Source organism: Sorex fumeus, unplaced genomic scaffold (genome assembly GCF_029834395.1).
Source record: "Sorex fumeus unplaced genomic scaffold, SorFum_2.1 ptg000036l, whole genome shotgun sequence".
Lineage (NCBI taxonomy): Eukaryota > Metazoa > Chordata > Mammalia > Eulipotyphla > Soricidae > Sorex > Sorex fumeus.
This window is the reverse complement of record NW_026606093.1, coordinates 744,713-770,323: the sequence shown is the minus strand read 5'-3', so window position 1 is coordinate 770,323 and position 25,611 is coordinate 744,713. Positions and strand designations below refer to the sequence as shown.

General features: G+C 39.1%; 1 protein-coding gene across 1 annotated transcript; it reads right to left on the bottom strand.

The window, feature by feature from the left end:
* Positions 1-351: 351 nt before the first annotated feature.
* Positions 352-24,835, bottom strand: LOC130027099 (kinesin-like protein KIF20B). The gene is given in 19 exon segments (XM_056117755.1): positions 352-411; positions 2,254-2,387; positions 3,206-3,356; positions 7,226-7,353; positions 12,055-12,115; positions 12,852-12,971; positions 13,248-13,360; positions 13,410-13,554; positions 14,132-14,291; positions 15,598-15,744; positions 15,847-15,918; positions 16,741-16,852; positions 18,552-18,779; positions 19,236-19,272; positions 20,695-20,879; positions 22,461-22,599; positions 23,617-23,733; positions 23,848-23,934; positions 24,689-24,835. Coding segments are annotated over 19 exon segments (2,343 nt in total).
* Between the last annotated feature and the right edge of the window lie 776 nt (positions 24,836-25,611).

Genomic DNA, 25,611 nt, shown 5'->3' with positions numbered 1-25,611 from the left:
GGAAAAACAATTCATAAGATACTTATAAGTAAAGCAAGTAGCTGACCTATAACATCTATTTGTAGAAAAAACAAAAACAAAAGCATTTTTTCCCAGGACCTTCACTGATTATAAGACTGGGATAAAAGGAAAATACAGACAAGTAAATTTACTGTTGATTTGTTTTCTTTATTCAATTATTTCTACTATAAAATAGCAATGTATACAAATGGGAATTTAATGCATCACATATACACACATATATACACATATATATTTATATACAACAAGCTTTAAAAGGCAAAATGGAAGTTACAATTATTATGAATATAGTATTTAGATTAAAAGACTTTTCATAGGTGATTAATTTGGCTATTTTAGCTCGAAGTCATCGCTTAAGAATCTCACAATCACTTTCCGGTTCATCACAATCTAAAATAAACAATTTCACAATTAAAAAAATGAAAAATGAATTAAAAGATATAATGACTGAGATGTTCATGAGCTTAACAATGGAAAAGTAGGTACAGTATGAGATCTTTTTTTCTCTTAAACTGCAGGTATATTATCTTTTTTTGTATTTTGGAGGTCACACCTTGTGGTGAACTTAGTGTTCACTCTTGCTGGGTATTGAATACAGATTAGCTGTATGTAAGGCAAGTGCCCTGCCCACTGTACCATCACTCTAGTTCCAGATATACTAACTTTATAGAAAATCATGCCTGTAAAGATTTTGCAAAAGACTCTTTTACTGCTATGATCTTTTATAGCAACAAGCATATAACTTAGAAAGTAGAAAGATTAATTATTATGTTGCAATTAAAAAATAATTTTCATGGGGCCAGAGGGAGAGCACAGCAGGTAGGGTGCTTGTCCTGCACACACTGACCAGAGGCAACCCCTGGCATCCCATATGGTCCTCCAAGCTCTGTCAGGAGTAATTCTTGTGTGCAGAGCCAGGAGTAATCCCTTAGCATTGCTGGATGTGGCCTAAAACAAACAACGCTCCCCCCACCCCCCAATGTCTATCTTTTATCTGATAGGTAATACTGCGAATGCCTCTCCCCTGATTTTTCTTTGCCATTTTCTGTTGAAGGCTTTTCTCCAAAGTACATTTTTACATGCGAGAAAATGAGATCTTTCCCTGCAGTAGCACAACCTGTTCTGAGTGAGGAGAATGAGTCATAAGTGTTAGGGTGATAAACTACAGTCTTTTCTAATGGAATGTGGATGGATGTTTAAAGAATAGGTGGGAGGAAATAACGTCAATTCTCCATTTTTAACAGGCACACATTGGCCCAGATTTGTATAACTTTTGTGGTAAAGATAGCAAGAAAAATAACTCTGGAAGCAAATAAATTACCAGTAACAACTCTGGATGGAATTAAAATTCCCCATGAATTTACAAATGTAAATGTAGAACACTTGTGTATATTGATGCAGCATTTATATAGACTGTGTGTGTGTGTGTGTGTGTATGAATTTTTTGTTTGTTTTTGGGCCATACCTGGCTATACTCAGGGGTTACTTTTATTTATTACTTTTTTTTGGGTCACACCCGGTGATGCTCAGGGGTTACTCCTGGCTTTGCACTCTGGAATCACTCCTGGTGGTGCTCGGGGGACCATATGGGAAGCTGGGAGTTGACCCCGGGTCGGCCGCGTGCAAGGCAAACGCCCTACCCGCTGTGCTATTGCTCCAGCCCAGGGAGCAATAAAAAACAAAGTAACTCAGGGGTTACTTTTAGCCATGTACTCAGGGATTCCTCCTGGAGGGGCTCAGGAGACCTTATGTGGCCTGGGAATTGAACCCAAGTTGGCTGCATGCAAGACGAGTGTCTTACCTGCTGTACTATCTCTTCATCCCATATTTAGTATATATCACATAAGAAGTTACTGTCACTGTCACTGTCCTCCCGTTGTTCATTGATTTGTTTGAGTGGGCCCAGTAATGTCTCCATTGTGACACTTGTTACTGTGTTTGGCATATCGAATATATCACGGGTAGCTTGCCAAGCTTTGCTGTGCGAGCGAGATACGCTCGGTGGCTTGCTGGGCTCTCTGAGAGGGGTGGAGGAATTGAACCTGGATCGGCCGAGTGCAAGGCAAACGCCCTATCAGCTGTGTTATTGCTCCAGCCCCACATAACAAATATTATTCTTAAAACATGTATTTTAAGAGATCTGATTTAGAGAGAATAGAAATTAAATCCATTTATACTTTAAATTGTTATCAAAACTTTAGAAAATTTAAGGAAACTGAAATAGCAGCTTACCACTTGGACAGATATATCAACAGGAGATTTAATTTCCTGTGTGCGCAATTTCCGTTTCGGTCGAGACTCATTTTCTTTACTTGCTTCTACAGTTGAGGGCTTTGAAGAACTCATTGTTTCAATTATCTTCTTTGCTGTGAAAAAAAATTTAGACACTAATTCTTGTAATAATTTTCAAACTTCAAAGATCTGAAATTATTCCTTAAAAATTTCAAACCTGGGGCCTGAGCGATAATAAAATGGGTAGGGCATTTGCCTTGCATGCGGCCGACCCCGGTTTGATCCCTGGCATCCCATACGGTCTCCCAAGCACCGCCAGGACTAATTCCTGAGTGCAGAGCCAGGGGTAACCCCTGAGCATCGCTGGGTATGACCCAAAAAGAAAAAAAAATTCAAACCTGAGGATGGAGTGATAGTACAGCAGATAGGGAACTTGCTCTGCATGTGACCAATCTGGGTTCAATCCCCAGCACCCCCGAGCCCCACCAGGAGTGATTCCTGAGCAGAGAGCCAGGAATCAGCTCTAAGCACCACTGGGTGGTCCATAAACCAAGGGGGAGGTTTATATCAAATACTAAAACCTGTAATCTTGACAACTTTAAATACTCAGATTAAATTTCATTTCTTCAGTAAAATTTTCTTTCAGATTCCCAATCACTATAGTCCTCTTTCATCCAACACTCCTATAGCACTCTGCTTGCAACTTTCATCACTGGTTTAATGTTATCTTAGGCAGATCATTACTTATATGTAGATCTTTCTTCTCCACTTCACATTAAACATTAGATTTATCATCCTATTATCCCTTGAACCTCCACAGTATCTAACATAGGGACTCTTATTATTATTAGTCTGTTTGAAATATAATAATCAGCCATTGACTTTATATACCAGACATCAGAAAATACTTTATACTTAACATGCAAGGTCATTTAATTAATTTTCAACAAACCTTTTGACTGAAGAATTGCTAGTGAATGTTGTAAGAAGTCTCCAAATTTCTGTAACGTTTCTTCTTTTTCCTTAGTAGTCAAGCTAATACTAACATCGTAGGCTTGAATTTGTAAAGAATAAGTTTTCTTAGATGGAAGTTGTGTGGAAACCTAATAGACAAACGTGTTTTGTTATTGTTGCTGAGGAATGTCAGAAATAAATACTTGTAAACACAGCTAAGAAGACAAGCACGGTGGGGGGGGGGGGGGCAGAACAATAGCACAGCGGGTAGAGCGTTTGCTGTGCATGCAGCCAATCCAGGTTCGATTCCCAGCATCCCATATGGTCCCCTGAGAACCGCCAGGTGTAATTCCTGAGTGAGAGCTAGGAGTAACCCCTGTGCATCGCCAGGTGTGACCCAAAAAGAAAGAAAAAAAAAGGTGGCAGACAAAGGGCTGAAGAGATAGTACAGCAGATAAGGCTCTTGCCTGCACTGACCTGGGTTTGACCCCCCCCCCCCAATCCCCGTACCACATACAGTCCCCTGATCCCTTCCAGAAGTAAGGCCTAAGCACAGTTGGTGTGGCTTTGAAACCAAACCAAACCAAACCAAATCAAAACAACATAAGAAGACGGCAGACACAGGTTATGAAGCCTAAGGCAAAGAACTTATTTTATTAAGTATGTGAAGAACAGGATGAAAGGGCCAGAGGATGGCAAAGTACTGTGCCAGGCAGAGGGCTAAGACAGAAATAAACACATCGAGTTGTGGCCAAATGCTGATGTTTCTATTCCAAGATGAATGAATGAACGAGAAAGAGATGCTAAATGAATTATATTGAGTAAAACTGGTAATACTAATCAATTTTGGGGGGGGAGGTTGTGGAGGGATGGGGAGATGGTCACACCAGACAATGCTCAGAGGTTACTCCTGGCTCTGCACTCAGGAATCCATCCTGGTGGTACTCAGGGAACCATACGGGATGCTGGTGTTTGAACCCAGGTTGGCCATGTGCAAAGCAAGAGCCTTACCCGCTGTCCTATCTCTCTGGCTCCAATACGAATCAATTCTGACATCTTTATTTTTATCTTCTAGTTACAGTTGTGGAAAGAGCTAATATGGGACAAATCAAAAGACAAACCTGTTGTTCCTTTTTGGGAGAATTTCTGTACTCTGGAAAAGGGGATTTCGGATTGGTTCTGGGTGTAGCATTCTTCTTATTTTCACATTTCACCAAATTCTAAGTAAAAAGGCCCTCCCGTTGATCATCGATTTGCTCGAGCGGGCCCAGTAACGTCTCCATTGGAGACTTTGTTGTTACTGTGTCTGGCATATCGAATAGGTCACGGGGAGCTTGCCAGGCTCTGCCGTGCGGGCGAGATACTCTCGGTAGCTTGCTGGGCTCTCCGAGAGGGGCAGAGGAATCGAACTTGAATCGGCCATGCTGGCTGCATGCAAGGCAAACGCCCTACCGCTATGCTATCGCTCCAGCCCTCACCAAATTCTAAAAATAATAAATTTCACCAATGGTTAATTTCTTAAAAATATTTGGCTATATGCAAGGCAAACACCCTACCCACTGTACTATTGCTCTGGCGCTGTTTTAAAACTTCTAAAATCACTGTTTTAGTTAAACTATGGCAGTTCATTCCAGGATTATGAAATATACTTCTAAGATATGTGATTTCATCATTTTAGAATAATGCTAAGCAGGAATGGAGGGGCTAGATCTATAGTACAGAGGGTAGGGCGTTTGCCTTGCACGTGGAAGACCCGGATTCGGTTCCCAGCATCCCATGTGATCCCCTGAGCACCGCCAGGGGTGATTCCTGAGTGCAGAGGCAGGAGTAACCCCAGTGCATCGCCGGGTGTGACCCAAAAAAGAAAAAAAAAGAAAAAAGAAAAAACAAAGTAGGAATGGAGCGACAGTACAGCAGATATGGCATTTGCTCTGCATAAGGTTGACCAGGGTTTGATCCCAAGTATCCCATATGGTCCCCCAAGCTCCACCAGGAGTAATTTCTGAGTGCAGAGCCAGGAGTAACCCCTGATTATTGCTGGATATGGCCTCCCAAGATTCCCCCACCAAAAAAGGAATAAGGAAAGGTATACTAATACTCCTTGTATGAACTCTCACAATTAGTATGTTTTCCCTGTACTAGTGATGTTCTAGCAGCTTTTGAGTTTTTCACAATAAAAAAGTAAATAAGCACATTACAAAAGAAAGTAGTTCTTTGTTCTTTTTCTTAATTTCTGACTCTAGAGACTGAATGTAGATTTAAATCCCCAATCTTTAAAAAACATTTTAAATGTTAATTAATGTTAATTAAAAACATTAATGTTTTAACTAAAAATTAGTTAGAATGTACTTTTAACAAAATGTATAAAAACTTATGTAGTATTTTGTAAATCCCATGAAAAAAAGAGAACCCCATGTTATATTCTATACAGTACGATGAAGCAGAACATGAAAAAGACAAAGATAGTCTTCTTTATAGTTTCGAATATATTATTGTATTTTCATATGTTATATTCTTTTCTTGCTTAAAATTTGAAAAATTTATAATAGTCAAGATGATTTCCTAATGCTCATCTTCTCCATAGCAGTGTTTGATGAGGAAGCAGTAAAAAATAGATATACATTCCTAGGCATCTGCTTGAAGAAAATGGAAACTCTAATTTGAAAAGATATATCCATTCTTCTATGTACAGCAGCATTATTCACCATAGTTACCAACATGGAATCAACTGAGATGCCTAATGTCAGATGGCTGGACAAAGAATCTAAAGTACATACATTAAGAATTCCACTGTCATTAGAAAAGATGAAATTGTGCCATTTGGAATAAAATAGCTAGATACTGAGTACAATCAATGAAATAGGAAGTGATAACAATTATTACATGGTTACACCTGTATGTGAAAAATGAATAAATAAAACAAAGAAGTTGGCAAACAATACCAGACGCACAGAAACCAATCTCGTAATTATCTGGCTCTTGGCAGAAATCCCTCCAGACTTACCTAGTAAAATATCAGAAATCCAAAATCTCAATAGTGGCCGTGTGACATCATATGGTTCTCATAACCAGCTATAGAAAACAAAGTATTTCACAATGCCTTTTCAGCAGTTCTGATTGTTGGGGGGAAATTCTAAACAATAATGGTGCATCTTTTGTTGAAATAATGAATGTAATCAAAGTAGAGAATTAAGTAGAAATCATCTGCCTCACAGGCATTGGGAAGGGTGGGAGGGGGGTATACTGGGGTTCTTGGTGGCGAAAAACGAGTACTGGTGAAGGGAAAGGTGTTTGATCATTGTATGACCGAGACTTAATCTTGAAAGCTTTGTAACTTTTCTTACAGTGATTCAATAAAGGCCCTCCCGTTGATCATCGATTTGCTCGAGCGGGCCCAGTAACGTCTCCACTGGAGACTTTGTTGTTACTGTATTTGGCATATCGAATATGTCACGGGGAGTTTGCCAGGCTCTGCCGCGCAGGTGAGATACTCTCAGTAGCTTGCCGGGCTCTCCAAGAGGGGCAGAGGAATCGAACTCGGGTCGGCCATGTTGGCTGCGTGCAAGGCAAACGCCCTACCGCTGTGCTATCGCTCTAGCCCTGATTCAATAAATAAATATAACAAAAATAAATGAATAAATAATTAAAAAAGAAGGGAAATGGGGGGAAAAGTCAGAGGTCTCTTTTTTGATTGTGTGACAGCACTATGGTGAAATGGATGAGGGAAATACTTGTGTGGAGTGTCAATAAAAAAAGAAATGATAATGAAGAACAGGCAATAAGACAAAAAAAGGTAATTAAAGGATTAATACTGAAATTATGGAAAAAAAGACCCAATCATTATGTTTACGTTGACATTTTGTCACTGTATCTTGAAAATTTCTTCTCCATATTATTTCAATATCTATTACTAACAATTTCTGGCTTTTAACTCACCCATATGTAAGTTAATAATAAAACATACACTGAATTTTCCTCTAATGGAAATACAATCGTCAGATACAGATAAATTTCATACCTGTAACTCATCTTGAAGCTTACTGAGCTTTTTACTAAGTGAATCTTCATTATCCTTAAGTTCTTTATTTGACCTTTGATCTTTTTTGGTTTCCAGATCTTTGTACCTTTCTTTCAATTTCTCCAATTCTGATTTAAAAACAAAATTGTTTTAAAATACACATGGGATACAGACAAGAAATCACCAAAGCCCAGAAGAAGAGACCAAGGAGAACTGATGCAACTGATACAACTCCCAGAGCTACACGTTAAGTTTTTAGGGAAGAACAACTACTACAAGGAACTTTCAGGTACTCACTACATAGTGTTCAGGTATATTATATTTTAAAATATGCCAATCTTAAAAAAATTATTACTTTTTTGTCTTTGCGCACTACTTGGTAGTGCTGAGGGATGATTTCTGACTGTGTCCAGGGATCACTGCTGGTGGGGCTTGGGGGTACCATATGGGATTGCTGGGGATCAAACCCAGGTTAGCTGTGTACATGGCAAGAGCCCTACACACTATAGACATATTGCTCCAGCTCCCAATATACATGCCAATATTATAAAAAACAGCCTGTAATTCTCAAAAAAAAGTGATGCATTGAGTAATATGATCATACTATTGATTGATCTAAACATTTAAGATGATATAAAGAATGGGACAGAGGTGAGACTTAGTTGAAAAATAATTCTTATTGACAGAAACACTGCAACTTAACATTGTATCTTGAAAACTTCCTCTCCAGTTGCTGGAGCGATAGAACAGCGGGCAGGGCGTTTGCCTTGCATGGGGCCAACCCGGGTTCGATTCCCAGCATCCCAATGGTCCCCTGAGCACCGCCAGGAGTAATTCCTGAGTGCAGAGCCAAGAGTAATCACCTGTGCATTGCCGGGTGGGACCCCCCCAAAAAAAGCAAATACATAAATTAATTAAATTGAATTTTAAAAAAGCCAAACTTAAAAAAAACAGTCCAAATCTTGATTGAGGAACCCACTTCGGGGAAACCTCCCTGAGAAATTAACCCAAGATGTATAGAAAGCCCTAATGAGAGATGTTTGGTTGGCCCTGTGATATTTAAGCCAGTGAAAAAAAATAAATAAATTAAAAAAATTTTCTCTTCATATTATTTCAATATATATTAAATATTTGTAACTATATACTAACAATTTCTAGCTCTTAAATCACCCACATTTAAGTTAATAATAAAACATCCACTGAATTTTTCTCCAATAGTCAAATACAGATAAAAAAATCATACCTATAACTCATTTTGAAGCTTACTGAGCTTTTGACACTTATTGTGTCTGTGTCCTCATCTTTTTTTTTTAATATACAATTTTACTTAGATAAAACTATTTTAGGGGCAAAAGTGATACTACAGCAAGTAGGGTGCTTGCCTTGCATGTGGCTGACCTAGGTTCAAAAAAATTAGGGGAGAATATTTTTTAGAAACAGTACTAATACATACTATCCAGATAATTGACTTTTTGAGTTCTAAAGTTAAAACGTAATTTGATTAACTATAAAAAATGTGAATTCCATATAGGTAGAAACTTTGAGTTGTTCGTTACTGAATCCTCAATACTGACAAATGCCGAAAACAATAGATCAAATAAATATCAGCTGTACAGATAGATACAAGAATGATGGCAAAAATAAAAAGGAAAACAAATTTTTAAACAAAAAAAAACTGAGCATAAATCATGAAACTTAGAAAAACTGTTACTTTTGACAGGATTATTTTGACAAAGCTATTATTTTTAATACTAACATTAAAAAACTAAGACTTTTTCCTCCTAAAAACACTTTTAGCCCCAATCTTAAAAAAAATCACAGGAATATTTTTCCTTTAAATTTGTTCAATTTTTGGTATTTTTGCCAGACCTGATGGTGCTATTTGTGGCTCTATGCATGGGGAACCATGTGTTGCCAGACTGAACTGGGGCAAGCCCCTTTAGCCATTTCCCTGACATGTAATTATTTCTTCTTGAAAATTGTCATTGCTGAATACTTATTACTTTTATAGTTTCTACTTCTGCTCTTCTAGAATGACAGTGCCACAAGTCTTACTAAAGTTGTTTCTGGGGACAGGAGTGATAGTACAGGTAGGGTACTATCTATACTACCGCTGTACTAGAGGGTAGGGTGTTTGCCTGCACGCACTGACCTGGGTTTGATTCTCAGCATCCCCTATGGTTCCCTGAGCACCGCCTGTAGTAATCCTTAAGTGCAGAGCCAGGAGTAACCCCTGTGCATCACTGACTGTGACCCAAACAGTCAAAAAAAAGTTGTTTCTGGGTGCCAGAGTGGATAGGGTGCTTTCCAGGTTGACCCAGGTTGAATACCTGGTACCCCATTTAGTTTCCTCAGCTCTATCAGGAATAATTCCTGAGTGTAAAGCCAGGAGTAATCCCTAAGCATCACCAGTGTAGCTGAACTCCTACCCCCTGAAAAAAAAGTGACATTAAAATGACACAAATCTTCAAATATGATTCCCTTAATTAAGGGCACATAAAGAAGTTAAAACAAAAGAATTACAACAAATCGTATACAAGATTTGCTGTGCCTCATTCCATTGACACCAGACTGCCAGGATGCTAATAAAACAGAATTCCTTTAAGGATTATTAAAGAAGTCTTAATTTTATGTAATTCATTTCCTTCATAAGCATGATTTACAAACAGATTCATACTATGTTACTAATCATAAATTTATTCAAAGACACTCCTTAATTTTTTAAATTATTTTTTGGTGCAAGGCAAATGCTCTACCCGCTGTGCTATCACTCCAGGGCTGGAGCGATAGCACAGCGGGTAGGGCGTTCGCCTTACAAGCGGCCAACATGGCCAACCCGAGTTCGATTCCTCTGCCCCTCTCGGAGAGCCCGGCAAGCTACCGAGAGTATTCGATATGCCAGACACAGTAACAACCAAGTCTCCAATGGAGACGTTACTGGGCCCGCTCGAGCAAATCGACGATCAACGGGAGGGCCTTTACCTTTACCTTTTATTTTTTGGTACTGGGGCCACACACCAAAATTGGGATTTACTCCTGACTCTGTGATCAGAAATCACTACTTGCGAAGTTTGAGGAACATATAGAATGCTGAGGATTGAACCGGAGTCAGCTGCATGCAAAACAAATGCCCTCCCCACTCTGGCTCCCGAACCCTTTCTTTATCTTTACATTTCACACTCAATTAGAAGCACAGACTTTATATTTCACTTCAAATTAATAAAGTGGCAATACTAACTAATGACCATCACCTAAAATTTTATTTATTTATTTATTTAGCTTTTTGGGTCACGCCCGGCGATGCTCAGGGGTTACTCCTGGCTCTGCACTCAGGAATTACTCCTGGCAGTGCTCAGGGGACCATATGGGATGCTGGGAATCGAACCCGGGTCGCTGGTGCATGACAAACGCCCTGCCTGCTGTGCTATAGCTCCAGCCCCACCTATAATTTTAAATGTAGGGTCAGTAAAGGGGGAAAAAAAGATAATGTTATTGCCTCCAAATAACATATCACAAAACAATTCAGAAATATGCAACAAATCAAACAACTTCAATACATTTAAGAGGTAGATATCTTGGGCTGGAGACATAGTGTAGAAGGTAAGGTGCTCTGCCTTGTAAGAAGCTGACAAGGATTTGATCTCCAGCATGGAAGATAGTCTTCTAGTATCACCAGGAGTGAGTCAGGAGCACACCAGGGTGTGGCCCAAAAACAAAAACAAAAGTGAAAAAGAAAAAGAGATAGCTATCCCTATGTGTTATCACAGTAGAATAAATGACTGTCAAATGGACAATCAATTATTTACCATCAGAAAGAGAATCACTTAGAACAATAATGTTCTGGAATACTTTCAAGGAGGAAAGGTTTAGAGAATAAATGTTCTTGAGAGAACATATGAGAATAAGTGGTAAGTGGAAAGAAGAACATCACACACTAGAGACAAAAATGTCACATAAACGTCAGGCAAAACAATGGATGAGAAATATTTCGTGATAGTTTGCACTTATTTCCTATCTATACCAGTGACATTTAAGACAGTACAGGACAGGAAAGACAGAACAGGGGTTAATGTGCTTGCTTCGCATGTGGCTAATTCTGATTTGGTCCCCGGTACCTCATATAGTCCCGGAAGTCCCTCCAGGAGGGATTCCTGAGCACAGTCAGGTGTAAGTCCTGAGCACAGCCACGGATGGCTCCCAAGTTTTTTTTTTCTTTAAAAACAAAACAAAACTATAACGGATTAGGGAGGACCATAATCCAACAGGCAATGTCCTTTTAAGAAGGGGTAGGGGCCATGGCCCAGTGGTGCCCAGGGCTATTGCTGGCTATGCGCACAGGAGCTCACCTGGGGGTGTTCAGGGGATCATTGTGGTGCTGGGGATTGGACCAGGATTGGCCAGATGCTATGCAAGTGCCTTAACCCCTATACTCTCTCTCTCTCTGGCTCCTTAAAAGAAGAAAATTTTGGAATAAATATATATTTTTAGTGAAGCAAGATAGTTTTTATTTTTTTGGCTTTTTGGGTCACACCAGCAATGCTCAGGGGATCGATAATGGGACCATATGGGATCAAACCCAGGTTGGCTGCGTGCAAGGCAAATGTACGCTTCACTGTGCTATCCCTCTGGCCCTACAAGGTGATTTTTACTGAACAAAACTTACTTAGAACAAAGGAGAAATATTTCCTCTCCAGAGTGAGTGGGGGAAAAAAAAACTAAGATGCACTGACACAAGCAAGCAAGATGTGTACATATTCAAGGGAGAATATGGGCTTGAAGGAGAAAGGATAAATGCATTTTATTATTGGAATCAGGGATTTGTTTCTGACCTCTGCATACTTTCTCGTACTGTTGAATAGCTTCTTCTGCTTTTTGGTTATTTAACTGCTCCTGAAAAATGAAGCAACATGAATTAAATTAAAATATAACTTAAAACACACAGAAATACTTAACAATGGGACTTTCACTTTGGTAAAAAGGGAGAATGGGAAGTGTAATGGGAAGAAACCCGTTATACTTTATGGATAGGAGACAACTCAGGGCTGAGCATATGCTTTGCATGCAGGAGGTCCACACCATCCTGATACCACATAGGGGATTGCCAGTGATCAAACCAGGTTTGGCCGCATTCAAGCCAAGTGCCCTAATGCTATACTACTATTGCAGCCCACAAGACAGTTTTTATTGAAACTTATTTAGAAAGATGTGAGGGGAGGAAAAGCGGTGTGTTTTAAGAATACAGCTTCCCCAGATGGGAAACAAGGAAGCAAAGAGGCAGAGATGTGTTTCAGGGCGAACACGGTCTTGAAGAGCAAGCCAACAGAATCTTTTCAAGCCATTCTTTTTTTTTTTAACTCTTTTTTTAAAAAATTTATTTATTTTTTTACAGTTGTAGATTTACAATTTTTTTTGTGCTTGGGTTTCAATTATACAATGATCAGATACCCATCCCTCCACCAGTGCCCGTTTTTCACCACCATGGATAATATCCCTCCCACCCCCATCCCCCATCCCCCCTGCCTCTGTGGCAGGGCAATCCCCTGTATTCTCTCTCTCCGTTTGGGTGTTGTGGTCTGCAAAAGAGGCGTTGAGTGGCAAACAAGCCATTCTTAAAAGCAAAATTTACCGTAAGTTGCTGAATGGTTCGCTGTTTCATATCTATTTCCTGGGAACCCTGGTTTTTCTTTTTCTCCAGTTCATTAATTTTAACCCTCATTAATTTCTCTTCATCACGCATTACAGATACCTAGAAAATAAGATTTATAAGAGATTAAATATTTTTATTATGAACAAAATTATTCATTATAAAAATTAATAAACGCAACAAGTAGAACTTTTGCGGTAGGTTTTTTCCCTCTTGGGGTACACCCTGCTCAGGGCTTACTCCTGGCTCTGTGCTGAGCAATCAATCCTGGCAGGCTCTGGAGGCCCTATGGGATGCCAGAGATCAAATCCAGACTGGCCACATACAAAGCAAATGCCCTTCCCACTGTACTCTCTGTACAGCCCTGGCAACAAGTACTTTTATTTTTATATTGGCTTCCTCTACTGTTTTATCTAGATCGTCATCAGTTAGTTCAGTTTCCATACTTGGCTTTTCTTCATTTTTTTCTAGATCTTCAACCAAATCTTCATCTTCCAAGTATTAAATGTAAAAAGATCCACTATTGCATGGGAAAGTAACCTAGAAGATCTCATGCAATAGTGGATCTTCTTACATTTAATACTTTATTTTCTGAATTATTAATGTCTAGTGATACATCTTGAGAAGATCTGATAGATCCAAAATATTTCTCTTGAGAGGAATTTAAAGACTCTGGAACACAAACCTGTCAAAAATTCAAAGGTGATTTTTAATAAATGGAAAGAATTGTCCACTAATAATTAAAAATTTTAAGTAAAATGACAAGTTGATTGCCTTAAAAAAACCCCACAGAACACATAAGGATCAACCCTTGAGAAGGGCAACTAAAAAAAAAGTGAACTACACATGCAAAGTTATGCTCAGAAATATGTACTTTCTTCAGTTAAGTTCTCATCCTAACAGGACCTCCTAATTTATTACTAATGAACCAGAGAGATGGCTAAGTTGAAAATTAGTGTAAGAATATCCATCAATGGTCCCCTGCAGGTATTGCATTTTCCTTGCACGCATCTGTCCCGGGTTCGATTCCCAGCATCACATATGCTCCCCCAAGCACCGCCAGTTGTAATTCCTGAGTGCAAAGCCAGGAATGACCCCTGAGCATTGCTGGGTGTGACCCAAAAAGCAAAACAAACAACAACAACAAAAATTTCAATAATTTCCTAGGTTTACAATTAAAAGAACAATTTCTTTTTTTTACCTACACAAAGAAAAACACAATGATATTCTATTAAGTTCTATGGAAACTTGAATATATTTACCTTTTGTGCAATGACTCAGAACTTCAACACATTGAGTGTTTAATCATAGGCAAAACAGCACTGACTGATGTTGACAATCATAGATATTTTCCCTTTACCATTAAAAAAGCTTTGAAAATAGTGAGTCAGTTTACTTTCCCTAAAAGGCACATGTTGAAACCTATGAAAAAAAAGTTTCACAAGAACTTTAAGTTAAAACAAATCAAGTGAGGGGCCGGAGTGATGGTACAGCACGTAGGGCGTTTGCCTTGCATGCAGCCGACCTGGGTTCAACCCCCGGCATCCCATATGGTCCCCTAAAGCACCACCAGGAGTAATTCCTGACTGTAGAGCCAGGAGTAACCCCTGTGCATTGCCAGGGGTCACACACACACACACACACACACACACACACACACACACACACACACCCCAAAACATACTCTAGCGAAGTCAAGATTCTAATAAATTTTACAGGGAAGTAATTAATCTATTATAGATTTAAATTCTAGACTAGAAATTAGTCGTGTAATAATAATTTTTTGCTTACTTATATTTTTAAAAAACTACCACCACAATTAACCCACTAGGCAGAATGTTAAAAAAAATACCTAACTGGGTTGTGTTCAGCAATGTAGAGCAATTTTATATATATATAATACATATCATTAAACACTTAGAAACAGGCCAGAGAGGTGGCTCAGGGGCCTAGAGCTCATGCCTTGTGGGCAGAACAGATTAAATCACTTGCACTATATGGTTCCCTGAGCACAAGACTGGTGTAATCCTCAAGCACAGCTGAGTGTAGTCCGAAAACTAGTGATGAAGACTAATTCATAATTTACTCAACCTAAAATGCTTAGGCAGAAATCAGTCAATCTAGAGCATAATTATAATGAACAAACCAGCATCATGAAAAGCTTATTAGCTACTGACATATTTTCTATGAAAACCTTTATTTACTTGGCAAATCACTAACATTGAGACTGTGTTCCTTTCTTCTTCTCCTTTTTTTTTTTTTGATTTTGGGCCATACCCATTGATTCTCAGGTTACTCCTGGCTCTATGCTCAGGAATCACCCCTATTGGTGCTAGGGGATACGTGATGTGGAGGATCAACCAGGTTGACTGCGTGAAAGGCAAGTGCCCAACTAGCTGTACATCTCTCTGGCTCTTGTGTTTTATTTCTATCATTAAAAAAAAGCAATCATAAGCCATTGTCATTACATAAAAAAAAACAGGTTAAGAAAAAATACTTTCTGGGTCGGGGAGATAGCTCAAAGGGATAATGAATGTTCTGCATGTCCGGGCCCCAGTTTCCATCTACTACTTGGTTCCGAGTAGTGCTTGAAGCTGGCAATGCTGGAAGTAGTCTCCAGCACTACCAGGTGTGACCCCCCATGTGAGCCCTCCACAAAGGAAAAAGAACGTCTTAAAAGCTTAAGTATTTTAATACTAAATATGCTAGTAACACTTATAACACTTACTTTGACTTTTCACTATTTTTCAAAACATTAATACACTTTCCCAGAGCCAATAAAGAAGTGTTGATGTTCCCAGTTTCTCTTAACCTTTCACCTTCATTTTGTGTCTTCATGCTTCTTTTTGAACCAGCAAGATCACACAATGACAGTCTGAGTGAACCAAAAAGAAAGAAAAAATAACAAAAATAACTTTAAAGGCTTTTCAAACAGAACAACTCAAAATAATAAGAATTTTAAGTATGACCAACTTACTCACTGACTTGTGTTACATGAGGCATCTCAGAATCTTTGATCTGCAATATTCGTATAGTAAATATGCTGTGACTAAAAGAAAGATCAAATGTTATCTTTTATTCGTAATTTTGGCATTAAAATATTCTAGGAGGCAATTAACTAAATAAGAAATCTATTTATGTCCTGATACAAGTCATGGTTCCAGTAGTATATTTTCTAACTAGCTGCCAGAGAGCTCACTTCAGTACTTGGGTGTCACCTATAACATCCACCCATATAAAATGAAATCTTTCATTTCATTTAGCCCACATGCCTTAAACTGAGTAACAATAAAATCTCAATTTGCTTGCAAAAGATCATACTCTTAGTTTAAATGGTATTTATTATACACAGTTCTCTTAGAATTATGCCATTTGACCTATATATATGCTTGTCTGGATTATATATCCTCACGATGTACTGAGAAAAGAAGGACAGGATTATTTACATCTTAAGAGAAATCTGTTTGAAGTATCTCATTGCTGAAAGTTGTTTTAACTTTGTCTCACATTCTAACTCCTTCCCTCTTCCCTTAACCTCAAGATCTGGGCAAACCCAGGTTGCAGAAAAGCTATGTTCATGGGATAACTGCAAAAAATAAAAAAATTCACCAATACTTGCAACTCTGAAAGGAATAAGCTTAGATATTAACATAAAGAAAAGCACCTGGGAGACAAATTAGTAAATCCAAGAATAAATGTTCCTGATAAGTTTTATTTTTAGAGTGCACTTCATGTTACAGTATTCTGCACATCTGTGAAAAAACTTAACAGCAGATAACCTCCTACTTACTTTAATCTTAATTAGTTTTATTTAAATTAGCATAGAATAGTCTAGGTGCTTTGGGTTTATGCCAAAGGATGCCTTCTTTACCTTCTACTTGAAGCACTGTTCAGTTTAGTAAAGGCAACACTCCGATTCTTTATTCCTAGTTTTAAAAGTTTGTATGCTTCTTTGGAATCACACACTTGAATCCAATGTAGATCTTGATAAAATAAAGAAGGTACAGATAAAAAAAACACACACACAGCATTTGTCATATAACATAAAGTCATATAAATATATGCCCTAGAGGTAGAATCAACTCAGCTTTTCACTATTTTATTAGAAGGTATAGAAAAGGAAGACATAATGTCACAGACATCAAGTCAAAGTTTTTTTAAAATTTTTATTAGTGAGACATCATGAGGTACAGTTGTAGACTTACAAACTTTTGTGCTTGGGTTTCAATTAAACAATGATCAAATACCCATCCCTCCACCAGTGCCCATTTCCCACCACCATGGATCCCAGTATCCCTCCCACCCCCCATCCCCTCCATCCCACCCTGCCTCTGTGGCAGGGCATTTCCTTTTGTTCTCTCTCTCCTATTGGGTGTTGTGGTTTGCAAAAGAAGCAATGGGTGACAAAGTTAAAGTTCTTAAATAGTCTGACAAACAGAAAATCTTTTCCTTAGAAGTAGAATCCAGAACATAAAAGAAACAGTACAGCTTAAGCCTATAGCGGTGAGACAATGCAGATTCAAATTAGGCAGTCATAAAACAAAATTTACTCAGTCATAATCAGTATTGTGTAAAATTAAGTTAAAAAAAGGTGGGGCTGGAGAGACAGCTGATGTGACAAAGAGCACAGGGCTTAAGCTCTAGCACCACCTGGTCCTTCAAGCACTGCAGAGTGACTCCTGAGCACTAGGCTGGGAGCAGTCCTTGAGCACTGCCCAGTATTGCCCCCAAATCAAAATTATTATATTACTACAAAGGTTATACTTTATCGTAAATAAAATCTGAGGCATAATTATACATGCATGTATTAGTGTGCATATTTATATAGATATGCAGGTACTAAGTCACGACAGTATTGATACGTAGGTATTGAGGCTGTGAGTAGGATTTTCTATCACCTCTCCTTCTCTCCCTCTCTCTAAGAGCCAAATCCAGGGCCTCACTATCAAAACATGCACTCGACCACTGCTCTGAAAACAGGTCACTTTATTTTTCTTTTTGTTTTGGGGCCATACCAGAGATGCTGAGGGCCTACTCCTGGCTCTGTGCTGGAGTAGGTGGGTCTCTGTCCTCCCGGTGGGTGCTGGGACCACATGGGGCTCCTAGAATTGAACCCAGGTGGGCTGCATGCAAGGCAACCTACTATACTATCATTTTGGCCCCTACCTAAGCATTTAAAATGGCCTGTTCAGGGGCTGGAGCAGGTTGGGAGAATAGCATTTCGATAGTTGTCAATTTGGACACTGTTATAGGGCAGAATAATATGAAAACTCACAGCTTTTCCCACTTGTGAATCCAATTAGGGATATTTGGCAACGCTATGGCAACACTCAAGTAGAGCCCTTTATATTCAGGTTTAATTAACATACTTCCTAAACACAATCTTTTTATCTTGAATTTTAAAAGAATAAAATAATTTCAATTTCTGGTTTGATTTTTTTTTTTGAGGGGGATCATTATGATCGGGGTTACTAATGCGCTGCACTCAGGAATGACTATTGGCAGTGCTTGGGGGACCATATGGGGATGTCAGGGATCAAACTCAGGTTAGCTGCATGCAAGGCAAATTCCTTACCCGCTGTACTATCGATCTATTCCTTGGTTTGATTTCTTATAGCTTTAACAAAATCTAGAAAGGAACTTTGAATCAATAAATAAAATAAAAAGTACTCATTACTATACCTTTTATAAAAGAATAGCCCTTTACATCCTGAGAAAGGCGTAGCATCTTTCTCTTTAGGAGCTTAGAAGATACAGGAACAAACAACTCATAAATACATTCATTGTAAATCTCAAAGAAAGAAATCCAAATAGAAAACTTTATGCTATCATCCATGTTCAAGCAGGACTGTTCACAATCTTTCATAAATTCTTCAAACTCTGAAGTACTCAAAGAGTTCGTCGAACTCCCTACAAAAAATTTTAAAAAGGATAATCACAACAATTCAGCAACTCATTAAAAACAAGATAACAGGATAGAACAAGCCTCCTAGACTTGAAAACTAAGTATCCTTAATCATTTAACAGCAGCTCATAGATTTCAAATGAAACAGATATCTGTTTGTCAACTAAAGTTTGGCTTATCTTTCTTTTCCTTTTGGAAATATTCTAATGAACCAAACTGAAACCAAAGTCAAAGGACAAAGAAAAAAAATTGTCTTGTGAATTTAAGATATTTGAACTAGTAAAGGGCTATTTATGCGCTAAATAAAACTTTAGATTGACATTTCATACTAAGTATCATTTTCTAGATTTGTACTGTCACTAAAGAAATTAAATCAATAGGAATGATTAAAATTTAAAAGCTTTTCATGTATTTCTTCAGACAATACACATTTTAAAGATTAGTGAAAAAGGACACCTTACCATGAAGAGCATCATAACTGTCATGATGCATAGCAGCCTGAAAATATAAGATTAAAAAAACTTTAAAACCATGTTAAGATAGTTGATCTATTAAATTTTCCAGCCAATTAAAAAAGTACATTCTCAGGCCAGAGAAACAATATAGGGGTTACAGAATGTACTTTGCGTTCTGCCAACACTGGTTCTAATTCTGGGCACCAAATAGGGTCTCCTGAGTATTGCTAGGAGTTACTCTTGCACACAGAGGCTTGGAAAGTCCTTGAGCACTGCAGGCTGTGGCCCAAGTCACTCCCAACCCCTCATAAAGGGAAAGCTGGAGAGACAGTACAGGAGATATGGCCAAAGCATCTCCTACTCCTCCCCCCCTCAAAAAAGGGGGGGCTGGAGAGATAGGACAGGACTAGGCACTTAGCCTTCCATACTGTTGCAGCAAAATGTACTAAATTACTGGTTTGAATTCTTGATACTATGTGTGGTCCCCTGAGTAACACTTCTTAGCAGAGCCCAGAATAGCTTCTGAGTAACGATGGCTATGATCCCCACCCCCTAGAAAAGGGGTCCAGGGATAGTGCATTGGGTAAGGTGCCTGCCTTGCATGCAATTATTGGCACCCCATATGGTTCTGAGTGATCCCAGGAGTAAGCCCTGACTGCAGTTGGTAAAGGCCAGAAAACAAAGCAAAACAAAACTAAAAACCACCCAAAAATACAAACAAAAAAAGAAAATCTCTATCAATCCCAAGGCAAGTGTCCAACCCACTGTACTATCTATCGCCCTGGCCCTATAGAAAATATTCTGTTAAAGACTTTTACAAAACTAGATACACGGGGGCCGGAGAGGCAGTAGAGCAGAGAGAGCACATGCCTTGTATATAGCCAACATGGGTTTGACTCCAAACATTTTATATGGTCCCCAGAACACCTCCAGGAGTAACTCCTAAGTGCAGAATCAGGTGTAACCCTTAAGCATCACTGGGTATGGCCCCCCCAACCAAAAAAAAAAAACAAAATAAAACACAAAAATACATACAAAAACTTTTTTGTAAGTTCTTTCTGTATAATATGAATAGTTTCTAGTCTGGTAACTTTGTTCTTTAGGAAGAGAAATGTTCACTTTATATTTTACACATACAAATTACTTCTACAATTAAGAAGTAATTTTAAGGGCACCAGAGCGATAGTACAGTGGGTAGGATGTTTGCTTTGTATATAGCTGACCTGGGTTTGATCCCCAGCATCCCATATGGTCCTCTGACCACTACCAGGAGTAATTCCTGAATGCTGAACCAGAAGTAAACCCTGAGCATGAATGGGTGTAGTCCAAAAACCAAACCAAACAACAAAACCTGCCCCCCCCAATAGCCCCGATTACCATCATACATTCCACTATAGGCTAAAACAAATGATGGAACTTTAAAAAGGCTATAATGTGTATATTATATACTAAGACAACTCCAAACCTCTTTAATTTGCCGAAGTAATGCACTTTTGCTAGTAACTTCTTCTTTCTCTTGATCTGGTGACAATTGTAAATATTCTCTGGCTCTATGTGGTTTAAGATTCATTTTCGTATATAGTCTTGCCCAAAGAGTGTCAAATAGTACATTCAAAGTCCGAGGTAGGATGCCAACATTCTCTTTCGTGCCTGTGGAAAGAATTTTTGTCTTGTTTTCTCTCAGAGTACTGTGAAGGAAAAGAATTTCTGCACTATTGGGGTTCCTTTTATGTCACCAATAGGCACGGTAGCACTGTCCTTCCGTTGTTCATCAATTTGCTCGAGTGGGCCCAGTAATGTCTCCATTGTGAGACTTGTTACTGTGTTTGGCATATCGAATACATCACGGGTAGCTTGCCGGGCTTTGCCCTGTGGGCGAGATACTCTCAGTAGCTTGCTGAGCTCTCCGAGAGGGGCAGAGGAATCAAACCCAGCTTTGCCGGGCCGGTTGCGCACAAGGCAAATGCCCTACCGCTGTGCTATCGCTCCAGTCCAATAGCCAAAAAAACAAAAACAAAAACAAAAAACAAAAAAACAAAACCCTACAGCAAAAGCAAGGAGTTAAAGGATTACTAATTTTTCTTTCACTCTGGTCTCTGTTGTACAAACAACACTTTTAAAACTATTATTCTGATACGAAACCTGAAATTTTACATTCAGAGCAAGACTTAAAAAGTGCAACCACTCATAATTATAAAATATAAAATGTTTTTGCTTCTTTGCTCTGCTTAATTCACTATGTTGTATCAATCCTTTTACTGGTTTCTGTTTTTGATTTTTTTTCTGGTTTGGAAGTGTTTACCCGCTGCATAACACAGCAAGTAGGGTGTTTGCCTTGCACACTGCAGACCTGGGTTCGATTTCTCCTCCCCTCTCAGAGAGCTCGGCAAGCTACCGAGGGTATCTCGACCGCATGGCAAAGCCTGGCAAGCTACCTGTGACGTATTCGATATGCCAAAAACAGTACCAACAAGTCTCACAATTTGTTGTGAGATGTTACTGGTGCCCACTGGAGCAAATCAACGAACAACGGGAGGACAGTGTGACAGTGCTTGGAGGTGTTTAGGATTTACTTCTGACACTGTGCTCAGGGATTACTCCTGGTGGTATTTAGAGGGATTTTATGTAGCGCTGAACTTCAAGTACTGTAAATCAAGTGTCTTACTGGCATTACTACCTCTCTAGTTCCCTATTTTTAGTATTATCTACGTCTCTTTTTGGTTTTTTTTCAGGGCACACCCAGTCCTGACTTTGTTCTAAGAGATCATTCCTGGAGGTGCTCAAGAGATACAATCAGAGTCAGCTAAATGCTAGATAAGCAAGCACCTTATCTCTCTTCAACTCCCCTCATCATCAAACTCTTTCATATAGGTAGTTGTACTAATTAAAAAAAATCAAACTGGGGGCTGGAGCAACAGTACAGCGGGCAGGGCATTCGCCTTGCATGTGGCTGACCCAGGTTCGATTCCCAGCATCCCATATGGTCCCCCGAGCACCACCAGGAGTGATTCCTGAGTGCAAATCCAGGAGTAACCCCTGAGCATTGCTGGGTGTGAACCCCCCCCAAAAGAAACCCCCAAAAACCCAAACGGAATTAAAAGTCACTAGCAATACATATTCAATATACTTAAAAATGGAATATACTAGATAGTGAAAATATAATTATTAACAAGTATATAAAAATCTGTATTGGTTCTTCTTTGTTCTTTCCTGAATAAATAAAACAATTACCCTGAAAAGTATATGTTTTTCCAGAATTTGTTAGCCCATAAGTAAAAATCAGCCGACTTTCTCCTTTCAAGAGGTCTTTTATTTGCTGCAGAGTACAATCTCGGAAGAATTCCTTCTGTGTAGTTTCTGGGCCAAAAACCTAAAAAATTTTTAAAAAGAAGACCTTTAAAGAAAATTTCAGGACTCACAAATGAATCTTAGAAAAGAGCAGCATGCTGCAGAGATAGATATCTCCCCACCACTCACCAGGCTGATTCCACTGGGTACATAGGAGGGGGGCAGGTGTGTCCATGTGCCTGCTCCAGATGAACCCGAGCAGCCTCAAACCTCCAGAACCTAATCCCCGCCATGCTCACAGCCAACCTTCACAGGTTCTTCCCTAGGGAGCTCCCTTTGCATGAGAATGAATCTGCTAATACCCAGGAATGCAGGAACTGTGACTGAAACCCCAGGCTTCATGAAGTCAGGAATGGGCAACCCCCCCCCCCATATCCCTGCCCTTCTGGTTTCCTGGAAGGCACCACAGAGATGCCTCTGAATCCCAAATATTTAAAATTTTAGAATTCTAGGAGCACGAGGCCACTTTCGTGGCCATGCAACATCTCATACTATTCACAACAAGCAATACAAAATAAATTAAATTTAGCATCTGCCTGTGTGGCAGGCTTGTGTATTAGTGGGAAAATTCAAATAATGGGGGTGAGATTGGAGTTGAAATACTAAATGTCATCAATTATTGTGAATAGCTTTATGAAGATAAAAAATTTAAAAATTTAAAAAATAAAGAAAAATTTAATAGTTACTATTAACAATGGATTCCTCCCTATCCGTCACTCATACTTCAAAAATTAAAATAATTTGTTTTAGAAGATTCATTCTTAATATAGTACCGTATCCCTAACTCTTACAAATATACTTGATAAAATTGTTTAAGGACCACACACTGATTTGTTCACTACGATTATACATGTATTAAATTTGGCATTTGAGTCCTAGACTTGAGAAAAAAAGTACTGGTGCTTAAGATCTAAGTTCCACAACCACATAATACACACACACACAGAGCAGTCTATATACACAATTTTGTAATAAATCTGCCAAAGTTTCCCTCTATTAAAAGAAGACTTTTCAAGTTCACCTTTTCCAGTGTACCTACCTTAGAGAAACCGAATTTCTGTGCCATCTGCGTAGAACTTTTCTCACTTAACCTACCAGGGATGCTTTGAGGATCTTTCAGCATAATAGTCTGGGAGTCTAAACTATAAACACAACCCTAAATAGAACACAACACGTAAAATTAAACATAACAAATAAATGAAAATAATGGTATTTTGTCCATTCAATACAAAAAGTAAAAGAATAAACCCCAAGCAAACTCAACACAAACCTGAGTCTCATGTTCTTTTTCTGATTGTGTGAATGGTCTCACTCGAAGATAAACTTGGAGATAATCTATGGGTTCCAAACTGCTTGTCTTAAAAAAAAAGGGAGCAAGATAACTTTATTTTAAAGATACAAAATAGGGCTTTTCATAGGTCATCTTTCTTTAAAGTGGGCTGTAAAGACATTATAGAGGGATAAGGCACTTGCCTGCATGTGACTAACCCTTTTTCAATCTCTGGCACCACAATCCCATATTCCTAATTTGGAAAATGAATGGGTGGGGGAGGAGTAGAAGTGGGTAGGAAGAGACACTCATAACAGGATCTATAAAAAGTGACTAGATCTATTAAGTGGAACACCTTTTCCTCCCCAGATGTCTAAAGATACACCACCTGATGTATCTGTTGAATGTAATCAATTATTGTGAATAGCTTTATGAAGATAAAATTTAAAAATTTAAAAAATAAAAAAATTTATAGTTACTATTAACAATGAACACATCAACAGGACTGTAAATCATGGTATCTCAATTGGGAGTAAACCATGAAAAAGTTACTAAAATGGAAGGTTGCCTCAAATCTACAAATTTTTTACTGTTATTTTTTGGGGAACGGTGGTGCTCAGGGGCTACATTCTGGTTTGTACTCTGGTGGTGCTTTGTGACCATGTCAGACCATAGTTTAATCCAATTTTCCTGCATGCAAACGATGCATTCAGTCTGCTGAGCTACCTCTCCGACCCAAAATCCAGCCAGAAAAGCTCTATTCTAGATCTACCATATTTCCATGTAGACACACATTTCCACTCAACTAAGATACTCAAAACAGTGCTTTTCTTGTACTCACCTCATTGTTCGAAGCAACTAAGGAAAATTTATGTGAGAGATCAAGCTTAATGGCATCAAAATTTATTTCTGAAGGTCTTACCTCTGGGTCAGCACTAATAACATCAGATAGTCCAGGCAATTCATCTTGATTTAAATTGGACGCCATCCTGCAAGAGTAACAACCGTGTTAGTCGACTTTATTTACTTTTTGGTCACACCTGGCGATGCTCAGGGGTTACTCCTGGCTCTGCACTTAGGAATTACTCCTGAGTGCAGAGCCAGGAGTGCTTGGGGAACCATATGGGATGCTGGGAAATGAACCCGGGTCCGGCTGTGTGCAAAGCAAACGCCCTACCCACTGTACTATCACTCCAGTCCCTTGTTGGACAACTTTAAACCAACATGTATGCCACAATAATTTTGAAAGTCTGACTTGAGCAACCACTGCAAATGATATTCTAATGACATGCTGAACATTGGTGTGTTTTCGGAAGGCCAGCGGCACTCTATCTCTCCCGCCGCCCATGTTCGGTAGCTCGAGCCATTTCCCCTACCCCAGGGAGGTCGATGGCGATGGGCAGGCGAGGGAACGAACGAGGGCCACGCTGGCCGGTCGTATTAATTGTTGTTTTTTCCAATCTTCACCCACCCCTCTCTCTCTTCTCTCTCTCAATCCTAAGCCCCTCTCACCTCTGACTCTTTCCTCTGGGGCCCAGCCTCCTCCTCAGGCTGAGCTTTCTCCCGCCTGCCTGCACCTTCTAACTACCCCCCCCCCCCCGCCCCGAGCTTACAGTCTTAGTTTATATAGCAATCATATGGGGTGGTGACACAAAGGTGGGTTGAACATTAACAAATCAGCAAAGGGAGGTAAGACCACTCCTCGAGGAGATTAACTCACAGATAAAATCTCATCTAAAGAGATTATTCCAGATTACTAGGAGA